We start from the raw sequence: 12,436 nt of genomic DNA, 5'->3' as shown, positions 1-12,436 counted from the left end.
GTTCAGGGAATCCAAACCAAAATTTAATTTTTTTGAGACAGCACAAACAAGGGAGCGACAGATTGAGAGAGAGGGAAACACAGAATCCAAAGCAGACTTCAGTCCCTGTGCTGTCAGCACAGAGCCCAACGTGGGGCTCAAACTCACTGACTGTGATCATGACCTGAACTGAAGTCAGATGATCAGACCTGAGCCACCCAGGTACCCCTAATCCAAACCAAAATTTAAAAACACAGTAACAACAAATAAGATATATTGTAGTGAGATTGCTTAAAAACAGACTTTAAGTCTAAACAACTAGAGAAAAATAACATTTCAAAAACTGTTGGATTTATCATCAGAAACAATGGAAGCTAAAAATAGAACAGAATCTTCAAAGTGACGAGAGACAGTAACTGGTGTCAGTTCATAATTCAGTATCCAGCAAAAATAGCCTTCAAGAGTGAAGGGAAGGGAGAGACATTTTCAGATAAAAAATAATCTTTGGCTGTCCGACCTGCACAAAGGTAACAGTAATGGAAAATTTCAGACTGAAGGGAAATAATACCAAATAGAAACTTGGAATCTTGGAAAGGGACAAAGAATATCAAAAATGGTAATTATCTGGGTAAATGTAAAGAATTGGTTATTGTCTTTAGAATTCTAACATATGTAAATGTTAATACATATGCCAACTATAACATAAAATATGGAAGGACAGGATAAATAGATCTTTATGATTGCAAAGTATCCACATGTTATGTAAAGTATTTAATACTTAATCTAAATGAACTGTAAATGTTCAGGTTACATATAATCCTCATAGCAGCCATTAAAAACAAATAATATAAAGAGTTTAGCTAAAAGGTCTATGGATAAATTTCCCCCCAGCTATGTTATTTTCTAATATGATTATAGATTTGTCTGTTTCTCATTCTAATTCTGTCAGCTTTGCTTCATGTATTTTGAAGCTTTGATTAGGCACATACACATATATGATTATTAAAACTTCCTGGGGCACCTGGGTGTCTCAGTCGGTTCAGCGTCCAACTCTTGATTTCAGTTCAGATCATGATCTTGTGGCTTGTGGTTTCAAGCCCCACACTTCAAGCTCTGGGACCAGATGATGTAATGAGTGACTTTTACCAAACATTCAAAGAAGAATTGATACCAATCTTTCATAACCCCTTTTAAAAAATAGAAGAAGAATACTTCCTAACTTGTTTTATAAGGCTAGCATTACCCTGATGGCAAAGACAGAAAAAGACACTGCAGGAAAATGACAGGCTCATATCTTTGATAAACATAGGTCCAAAAATCCTTGATAAAATACTAGTAAATTAAATTCAATAGCACATTAAAAAACTTACAAACCACAACCAAGTGAAATTTGTCCCTGGGGTGCAAGAGTGGTTCAACATATACAAATCAATGTCATATACCACATTAACAAAATGAAAGCATAAAACACGCATGATCAGCAGATGTAGAGAAAGCATTTGACAAGGGTTAACATTCATTCATGATTAAAACTCTCAGCAAAATACATATGGAAGGAACTTACCTCAACCCCCTAAAGGCCGTATATGAAAAGTCCACATTTAACATCCAAGTCAATATGGAAAATTTGAAAGCTTTCCCTATAAGATCCACTACGAATCAAGGGGGGCCCAGCTGAACTATTTCTATTCAACATAGAAGTCTTAGGCAGAGCAATAACACAAGAAGAAGAAATAAAATCCAAATTAGAAAGGAAGAGGTAAAATTATCTTTTTGCATATGACATGATCATATATGTACAAAACTCTAAAGGCTCAATAACAACAACAAAAAAAAAAACTGGTAGGGAGCACCAGGTGGCTCAGTCAGTTAAACATCCAACTTCGGCTCAGGTCATGATCTCACAGTTCATGAGTTCAAGCCATGAGTTCAAGCTGACAGCTCAGAGCCTGGAGCCTGCTTCAGATTCTGTGTGTGTCTCTCTCTCTGCTCTGCCCCCCCCACCCATGGTCTGTCTCTCAAAAAATAAAGATTAAAAAACAATTTTGAAGATAATAAGGAGGTGGTATGAACTTTATACCAATGATTTTGAAAACTTACAGGAAAGGGACAGATTCATTGAGAAAAATAGAACTTACCCACATTGACACAGGCTGAAACAAGCAATCTAAATAGCACATGGAGAACTGTGGTAATGGCGGTCACTGCAAATATGCACTGTTAGGATTGCGTTCAGTGGCTCCACCAAACATTTTGAGAGCCTGTTCCGTGCTTCAGAGAGATCCCTGAATACTCTCAAAACACAAGTGTTGGGATGTAGAAAATAAACAAGAACAGATACAATTCTTTTAGATGTACAATTCTTTTAGATAAACTAGAGATGTGACAAGGTGCTGATTTAGATTCTGAAGTTGGGGCCACTCTTCTCTGTGCCAGAAATGGAAGGCTGACAAGGAGCTGGCCACATGACAGTCTGGTACACACAAGTGTCAGGCAGAGGGACACATACAGTGGAGACTGTGAGTCCGGACACACTCAGATGCCAGGACAGAGAACGAGGTGTCGTTGCAGAAAGACATCAGGGTCAGGCTGCTCATTAGCCCAATTTTGTGTCACATGAGACTGACGAAAGATGAAAAGCAAAGTCATCTGTTTATTTACAGCACGCTTCTCTCCCACCTCTGTCACAGAAGTGAGCTTCGTGGACTTGTTTCTTTTTTTCTTTTAATTAATTTATTTTTTAATTTACACCAAGTTAGTTAGCATATAGTACAACAGTGATTTCAGGAGTAGATTCCTAATGCCCCTTACCATTTAGCCCATCCCCCTCCCACAAGCCCTCCAGCAACCCTCTGTTTGTTCTCCATACTTAAGAGTCTCTTACATTTTGTCCCCCTCCCTGTTTTTATATTATTTTTGCTTCTCTTCCTTTATGTTCATCTGTTTTGTATCTTAAAGCCATCATAGGATGAAGTCATATGATATTTGTCTTTCTCTGACTGACTGATTTCGCTCAGCATAATACCCTCTAGTTCCATCCACGTAGTCAAAGGCTTGTTTCCGTGGCACGGGGAGAATGGCGTTGAAATCTCACTGTGGTGACTGTTCATGGTAGAACGTGGCACAGATGCGGACTCAGTTCTGGGAAGTGTTCTTCAGTAATGTGGGAGCAGATCGTGCCAGGGCCCCTTGCACGCTTCGGCTGTGATTATCTCCTTCAAGTAGGAAAAAAATCATTACAACGAGAAGCCTTGGCGTGCATGTTCGCTGGGTCCCTGCAAAACTTCTGAACAAATGGTTGCCATGCAGACACCACACGGGTCTTTTTGCTGCTTTTCTGTAAATACCTGCTGCAACACTGTCCACAGTCACCAGCCCAACGGAAGAAGCGATAGCCTGGGGACTAGTTCACTACAATTTCTCGGATCATTTTGCTTTCTCCTAAGCATGCGATTTTTGTTTTGGAAAACAAGGTTTATGTTCAATGCCTGGCTAAAAGCACTTTTATTAGTTCTGCATGTGGGACAGCGGTCGACCCTTAGCAGTACATCCTGTCAGAAAGCCGCGTGTGCAGATCAGACCCTGAGGGCTGCATGGTGGTGATGGCAGATGTGTGTGGGAAGATGGAGGTCTCCTGTTGGAGGCCCAGAGTCTAGCTTCCAACTCTCCCAGCCATGGCTTAATTATCTAATCAGCGGTCGGGGGAGGATTGGACAGAATAACCTAGAAGATGCATGCGTTTGCCAACACTGCATTTCACATGCTGTGTGGCCTCCCGATAAAGAGGCCAACCACAGACGTATGTGTGGATTTAGGTCATATGGAAATGCTTCAACTCCGTCATGGCCTCTTGATTGTCTTCAGACAATGCACGTGAAACAGGCAATCTTGGGTTATATGAAGGGAGCCACACTTACTTCCGTCAAGTTCAAGTTTCGTTTTTCTACTAAACTGAAACTCTCATTGCTGAGAACAGCAAATAACACAGTTGCGACATGGGACAGAAATTACCTCAACTAATATTGAAAAGGGCCGAGTCCTTCATAAAGGGTTCCTTCAACCATAGAAAATCGGTTTTGTGGGTTTTTTTTTTTTTCAGAACCTATTGTTTTGGTAGATATACTCACAACAAAAGAAGCACACTATTTCTTTGTGTTCTCTTGAGTGTTTCCGTTTGGCTTTCTCTGTTTGCCAAGGAATGGAATGTGAAGGAGTCACTTCAATCCATGGAGTTTAGTGACAGCAAAATCTTCCAAAAACTGTTTTGTAGAAGGAGAGGGAAAATTCTTGGAGGGGGATGTGAGGAAAAGAAGGGCAAGGTTTCTTACTGGGAGCTCTATTAACAGTAGTGACTCTGGTTCATGACAGCTCACTGCTCATTGCATAATTCTAATAGCTAATAGACATGAGCCTGATTAAGTCCTCATTATGTATGTGCTGCGTAATTTCCATCGTGTATGCTGAGTATTGTTTTGAGCTAGATACACCTGCTGTCATTTAAGAATCATGCTGGAATCCCAGTCCTCAAATGGACAACACTCATGATGGAGCATAGACACTCCAAATAAGCTGTTACCTGCAGTGAGATCTGTTCCTTGGGTCCCCGCAAGGGACGAGGAGGCGCAGAATGCATGCGTCTCTGTTCCAAAGGATCTTTATCATCTCTGGGATAACGTTAAGATGTCAGACTCTCCCCCATGTCACGGGAGAATATTACTACATGTACTGTCATGTGTAAGAGTTTTAAGTTTTGATTATGGGCCACAGTCTGTGAAGAGCATGATGCTCAGTGTGTGGTGTCTAGGGGCGTCTGAAGCTGCTGGCACCAAGAAGATGCATGCATTTTATTTTTTATTTTTTTTAATGTTTTATTTATTTTTGAGACAGAGACAGAGCATGAACCGGTGAGGGGCGGAGAGAGTGGGAGACAGAGAATCCAAAGCAGAATCCAGGCTCTGAGCTGTCAGCACACAGCTCGACGTGGGGCTCAAATACATGAACCATGAGATCATGACCTGAGCTGAAGTTGGACACTTAACCAATTGAGCCACCCAGGCGCCCCTTTGCACACGTTTTATGTGCCAACACAGAACTGGGTGAGGGCCACTAAAGGCAATGGGGAACTTGTCCAGAACGGCCCGAAATATGTACAGTGCACCTGGTGTCCATCTGAGCCCTTGGCTTTCATGCAGGGGATCCTTGGTGTGGGGTGCAAGGCAGTGCCAAAAGCGACCCCTACACATGACCTAGACAGGGGAGCATCACAGCCCCTGGTCAGATGCTGGTGCCCAGGGAGGTGACACATGGAACCCCCCTGAAAGATCTGGTGAGCACAGTGGGTGTGTTAACTTACACCACGTAGTGAACCCTCTCAGGACTAATGGGAAGTTCTGTGACACGAGGGGCTGCTTGCTTGCCTTGATGGCCTTGGGAGATCATTTCAGATTTATAAGTAACTATGTGTTAATAATAAACTATATATATATATTTTTAATGTCCCATAGGTTAGATATTCTCTGTAGTTCTTGCTCCTAACTTTTTTTCAGGGGCAAAAAAAAAAAAAAAGTAATCCACAGAACTTTCAAGAAAGCAGTCCAAATTCCATCAATGACAAATTGGAATAGAAATTACATTACAATGAAATTATGAAACCAGAGAAGCCACGGTGGATGGATGCTTTTGAAAGAGACCCGGAGCTGCAGGATTCAGGCTCTGCTATTGAGAAACCTTCCTTGCTGCCATGCACTGACAGCAGCACATTAACATCAGCCCCGAGCCACCCAGAGTGGCCACCACACATCCTGGTTCTAAGCGGGAGAAAACGCTAGGAACGAGCGAGCTGTGGAGAGTGAGCAGCGCTGTATTTCACGTGTTCCTCAAAGAATGTGCAGATGATGTGCATCAGGTCCAAGAAATGTTTTCTGAAGCAACATTGTTTGGCACAAATTGGTTTCCTGTCCACCTGCTGTGTGGATATTTGCCACATGGGACAGTGGGAACCCCGTGGACTTTTGTCATTTATGGACTTCTAGGGATAGACATTTCCATTCAAAACCGCATGAGTTACTTCTCCTGGGGAATGCTTGGAGTCAGAGCAAGGTCAAGGGCCAATTCTGTCCACTCATTAGCTGTGTGGCTGAGCAATGTATCTCCCATAAGTTTCAGTGTCTTCCTTTACCAGACAGACATAGGAAAACGACCTCTGTTTTGAGGCAGTTATATGAGATGCATTTGGCACCCCTAGGAAATGTTTACTAAATCTTTGCTGCTAATATAAATAATACTTCCTTGAAGTCTGTAAGTGCATCTACTAGAACACTTTTGTTTTTGTTTGCCCATCAGAGCCTGTCTTGATGAGTGGTCTCAGAGCTTGCCAAATGCTCTTCAAATGTGCTATCTTAATTAATTGATCAGGAGTGGCTCTGTGTCTGGGAACTAGGTGGTCTTCCACAGATGTTTGTTGAGTGGCCTGTCCTTATCTCTGGGAAGAGGGATACTGGTGTTGAGGCTGGACCATGTCAGCAAAGCTCCAGAAATTCAATGTTTCCCCAAAGCTTGCTACTTAACCTGTTTGCCGGTTAAGTAAAGGTGCAAGTTAAAGGAATAAAGATTTTTCACAAAGGAATTTTTATAAAGCCCCTCATCTTTTAAAAATGAGGACACTGAGAAAAGTGAACTTGAAAATAACAGATGTAGGCAAATCCATAACACTTGAAGCTTCATGATTCATGAATGAAGTGTCAACACCAAAAGAAGAAATCCAGGTAGCAGAACCAAGGCTCCAATGCCTTTCAACACTTTATCATCAATAACCGGGTAGGAAATGGAGAGTTAGAGATCTCAGGGATCCCACAGATGCCCCAGACCATGGCTGGAAAGCACTCCAGCCCAGGCCATGCTGTCATACAGCTCAGGGCTCCAGGGGTGAGAGAGGGTCCTCAGATCTTGCAGAGGGAAAAGACCACACGGAGCCAGCATGGTGAGTGGGCATTGTAAGCTAGGAGACAGTAGAATAACAGCTCAGGATTTTGAGTCCATTATTTCTAGCCTAGATCCTCCTCCATAGGCATCTGTAACTGGCTGTTCCATGTAACAGAATAGAAACCATCTTAGATTTTCAGGGTCTCATTGAGTTACCTCAAGCACATCTCATCTCTGGAAGCCAACAGAGGTCATGCCCCCCTACAGTGAGGAAGTCCATTTTTAAAAAGGCATGGGATCCAGGAAACCAGGGATTAAAAAAAAAAAAAGAGCAGAGTAGAAGAAAAGTCATTTCCAGGAAACCCAGAAAAAAAGGTTAGAAAACAGATCACTTATCACTTATCTAGAATGATCTAGAAAGAAAATGTCATCAACATACACATGAAACATCTCAGCTGGAGAAGCCTTGTCTTGAAGAAGATTTGTGGTTTATGAAACTCTATAGATTATAACTATACATAGAACTAGAGTGTTAATTTAATCCCATGCCATAACTTCTGGAAAGATCAAGGGGCAGCCGTAAACATGCGTGTAGGTCTGTGCATGTGTTGCAAAGAGCTGACTCCTCATCTTCTGAAGCAGAAGCCAGTATCTAACACAAAGAAATCAAGGAATGGCAGAACAAGCTTATGATTTTAAAAAACAGAGTAGGGGCACCTGGGTGGCTCAGTCAGTTGAGCGTCCAACTTTGGCTCAGGTCAGGATCTCACAGTTTGTGAGTTCAAGCCCCGAGTCGGACTCTGTGCTGACAGTGTGGAGCCTGCTTGGAATTCTCCCCCTCTCTCTGCTTCTCTATTGCTCGTGCTCACTCTCTCTCTCTCAAAAATAAATAAAAACATTTAAAAAATTTTTTTAAATAAAAAACACAATAAATGTCAAAAGAAAGAAGAGTTTGAAGGGGTTCTGCTGGGCTGGGGTCAGCGGACCAGGAGCAGCTGGTTAGACTCTGAGCTTTGTGGCATGACCTGACTTTTCCTTCTCTCCATGTTTTATGTAAAATACATTAAGAATCATAAAGGCACAGGAAGCAGTTACAGTATATTATTGTAGGAGGGTGGATAATCTGACTTTTAAAAGAAAAAGCGAAGACCAGAAAAATGTTATGCCAGCCATTAGTAGTTACTGAGTGTTGACAAAGTGATTTTTTCCTTTACTTTGCTTACATAATTTTTAAATATATATAAATTTACTTCATAAGAGGCACCTGGGTGGCTCAGTCGGTTGGATATCCAACTCTTGATTTCGGCTCAGGTCGTGATCTTACAGTTTGGGGGTTTGAGCTCCACGTTAGACTCTGTGCTGATGGCACGGAGCCTGCTTGGGATGTTCCCTCCCTCCCTCTCTGCCCCTCCCCTTCTCACATTCTATCTTTCTCAGAATAAATAATAAATTTAAAAACTTTAAAAAACAAAATTTATGTTGCGAGAAATGTGTATTAGTGAGAAAAATTTGAAAGGAGACTTTTGACGCACACAGGTACACACACCCACACACCCAGGAAACACCAGTCCCGACCCAGGCCAGGAATGAATTTCCCTCCTTGGTAGTGAGTTCTGGGGACCCGGGTTCATAAACCAGGGAACACCAAGCATGGAGGGGATTCCACAGTGGGGTGGGGTTGGCAGGCAGCGCTCCCAGGACGAGCCCTTGAACCCTCAGAGACTGTTTGTCAGTGGTTCGGTGGCAGCCCCCTGAGGGCGAGGACGAGTAGAGATGGGGTTTTCCATTGTTTGCATACACTCCGAACGTGCAAATGCAGCGTTCTTTCAACAAATTTTCATTGCTGAGATGAACAGAAGAAAACTCTGTAATGAGGAAGACAGCAGATTCCATAGTCTTTTCCAGTCTTTTCCACAAAGAAGTGCAGTCAGTGGACAGGGTCTTACGGACTAGAAGAGCTTCCCTTCAACCATTAGACCTGCCTGGGACTGACAGCCTTTCAAAGCTGTGAATTCAGCGCTGTGAAAAGTGGTGGGAGTCAGGTTTCTGCATGGAACAGAGCTGGATGTCCCATAGGCTGACACCAGGAGCCACATGCTGACAAACTTCATTGTCATTGCTGGTCCAGGGGTGGCCGGTCTGTGGACAGTTACTAATCCTGGCAACTTGGGAACACATACAAGAGCAGGTGGATGTCAGGATAAAGTGAGCCCTGAGCCATCCCCTTCTGTTCTCCCCCCTGCATGGGCAAACGTCATGGTGGCCCCAGTAGTTTCCAGAAGGAATAGTTCTCTTGTGCATTTAATTAAGGGCTGAGGGTCCCCTTTCTCATAGTCATGCTGAGGGGAAGTTACCACGTGCCCTGACTGGCGTGAAATCCCTTGCTAAAATGGGGCAGGGCCCCAGCTTCCCATGCTGGGGGATGTCTGTGAGCATCCTTGAGCCAGGACCACAGCTGAGCAATGTGGCGAACCCTCACACCGCAGCATCCACTGCCTGCCCGGGAACCCCAGAAAGGAGCCTGGCAATCCGCCAACCCTCCTTAGAGCCATGTGCGTCACATGGGCCGGCTCCTCCAAGTCGTGTGCCCCACTTGCACACCGTTCACCCCCAACAAAAATGCCCTGACACTCACCGTTGCCTTTCTTTGTGCTTCCCAGGTGTCTCTGGGGTCACAGATGGACTTGCAGAAGAAGAAGAGGCGGGCGCCCGCACCCCCGCTGCCGCAGCCCCCGCCGCCGAGCCCCCTGGTGCCCCCTCGCACTCAGGACCAGGAGGAGAACAGGAAGAGCGCCACGGGTGAGTGTGCCGCGCTGCTGTCTGCATGCCTCTGAGTCTTGTTTTGCGTGGAATGTTCGCGCTGCTCTTAACTCCTGCAGTCACCTCGTCACCCCAAGGGCATTAACTGGGAAAATATCTATGCCAAGGAAAGAAAGTCCGGAAATAAACACTTGCGAGTTCATCTTAAAGGTGTATTTTCGGGGCATCATGGAGGCAGGTGGGTGGTGGGTGGTGGAGAGGGTGGAGAACGACTGAGGCAGCTCGGGGGAGAATGAGTGGGGTGTGCGCATGTGTGCGTGCCTGTGTATCTCCCTGATGAAGCCGCTGGGAAGGGGGTGAGCGGCGTGTGCACATGTGTGAGTGCACGCGTGCGTCTCCCTGACAGACGGATGTATGTTCTTGGGATGACGTCTGTGGAAGCCATTTTGAAAGTCCTCTGGTCCCCCAAATGTTTATAGATCAGTTGACAACAGTTTGGTAATTGACCCCCCTGTTTGAAATTGATCTCCCCTTTTGTATCTGTAGCAGAGACCCCGATACTTTTTGAGGAAAAGAGAACTCGAAGGAAAGACAATGGAACTATAATATCTGGAAGCAGAGAGACCTGTTAGATCATTAAATGCCACCAACTCATGGTGCAGGCAGCAGAGAGAAAAGGGACCAGCATCTCCAGCTCCACAAGCTGTGGGTAGTTAATTTAATTTAAAAAATTTTTAGTATCTATTTATTTTTGAGAGGGAGAAAAAGAGCACGAGTGGAGTAGGGGCAGAGAGAAAGAGGGAGACACAGATTCCAAAGTGGGCTCTAGGCTCCAAGCTGTCAGCACAGAACCCAACACAGGGCTCGAACTAATGAACTCTAAGATCATGACCTGAGCTGAAGTCATACGCTTAACCAACTGAACCACCCAGGCGCCCCTGGTTCATGTAATTTTGAAACCATTCAGTGTTTGTTATTTCATTTTTGTAGGAACAGGAAGAGTAGGGGTTGCCTGAGATTACAGGAGGATCAGCTAATGACAGAGGCCACCCGACGGCCATTCCCAACACTGTTCACTGCACTCAGCACCCTCATGTTTTGTCTTTGACCTAATGGCCGCGGCCCCCCTAAAGGAGCCCCCCAAGGATAAGTGCTTGCATTGTCAGTGTCCAAAACTCTGACACAGCCTGCTTGGCTGCTTGTCAGCATTTTCCCCCAGTCAGTACCTCCCGTTCGATGTCATCACCTCTCACAGCCAGAGACATAATTATCCTAAGGAGCAGTAACCTCTTTTTCATGTCTGTGTATCCTTTTTACCAAAGGAAAATACTGACCTGTTCACAGAGCGCATGATCAGTAGGTCCTCGAAATAAACCTGGGGAGCTCCTTTATTTATGAGGAGACCGCCATTCTCCCTCCCAAGCTCTCACTCACTCTTGCTGTAAAGGAAAGACAGCCTCTGATTTATAGTCCCTTGTCACAACTCTAGGAAGCATCCATTCTAGGTGGTGGTGTCTCCCCAAGTTTGGAGGAGCTGGCCCGGGTGTGGGCAGGCAGCCAGTGCCCACAGACGTCACAGGAGAGGGAGGTGGGTGTTTGAAGAATGAAAACTGTAGGGACAGTCCCCTCTCTAAGGAGCACGGTACAAAGAGGAGATATGGAAGGCAGTGATTCACTCCTAGTCTCTCTCTCTTGGCCATAAGCTTTGGTTTGTGAGGATTGAGAAGGAAGCTAGAAGCCTCCTTCCTACTGAAAGTGACCTTGAATACTTTGGATGATCAGGAGGATGGTAGAGGTCTTGGTAGCAATTTTCAGTGAGACTTCTATCCCCATCAGCAATCCCCACGACCTCACAGCACACTAGCAACCCACAGGCAGATCTTTTAACCAAAGTCTAGGCTTTGCATTAACAGATAAAAATTTTTACAGTGGCCCCTGTCCAGTTACACACACACACACACACACACACACACACACACACACACACAAATAAGCACCTTTCTATTCAGGTACCTAGATATAAAACAGGAAAAAGAAACTGGAACTTCCACTAAAATAGTATTATCACTGGCTGGAATTGAGTCTGACCCAAATTTCTTGGCAAACAAAAAAATAAGCCTTCCAGTAGAAAAGCTTCCGGTACAAAGACTGTTCCTCTTACGTGCCTTGCTCTGGGGGGCACCCTCTCTTTTAATGATACTTACCTCGACCCAACAGACAACCTTCATCCAGACCACTTGTAGCTTCTTTGCACCTGGGAGGGAGAAGTGATGTCTAGCTAGGGTATTTCTCCACATCAAAAGGACCATAATCAAGAGAAGGAATAAGTGGATATATCTCTTGAAGATATTCTATTTCTTAATCTTTTTACTAATAATCTAATAATGATCATGAAACACAAACTGTATTCATTCCAAGATGATTCTAAACATTAAAGCTTGGGGGCACCTGGGTGGCTTAGTCAGTTAGGCATCTGATTCTTGGTTTCAGCTCAGGTCATGATCTCACGGTTCGTGAGTTCAAGCCCTCATCAGGCTCTGTGTTGACAGCTTAGATCCTGCTTGGGATTCTCGCTCTCTCGATCTTTCTCTGCCTCTTCTCCTCTCTCTCTCTCTCTCTCTCTCTCTCTCTCTCTCTCTCTCTCTCAAAATAAACATTTTTAAAAAAGACCTTTAAACATTAAAGCTTGAAGAAAACATTTTTAAAAGAAACATCAGAAAGCATGACTTATGACACAAGTGATATATATGGCTTTGTTATATTAAGGCCTTAACCT

The 12,436-nt window shown here is 44.2% G+C and overlaps 1 protein-coding gene across 1 annotated transcript in view; it reads left to right on the top strand.

Moving 5' to 3' along the window:
• COBL (cordon-bleu WH2 repeat protein) overlaps window positions 1-12,436 on the top strand; it is a 153,347-nt gene that overhangs the window by 79,653 nt on the left and 61,258 nt on the right. The window contains exon 8 of the mRNA XM_029926284.1: window positions 9,561-9,699. Within this exon, the coding sequence (XP_029782144.1) occupies window positions 9,561-9,699 (139 nt within the window). The remainder of the gene's footprint in view (window positions 1-9,560; window positions 9,700-12,436) is intronic.

Source organism: Suricata suricatta, chromosome 2, assembly GCF_006229205.1.
Source record: "Suricata suricatta isolate VVHF042 chromosome 2, meerkat_22Aug2017_6uvM2_HiC, whole genome shotgun sequence".
Classification (NCBI taxonomy): Eukaryota; Metazoa; Chordata; class Mammalia; order Carnivora; family Herpestidae; genus Suricata; species Suricata suricatta.
Note: the sequence above shows the minus strand (reverse complement) of the source record. Positions and strands in the feature narration are given on the sequence as shown.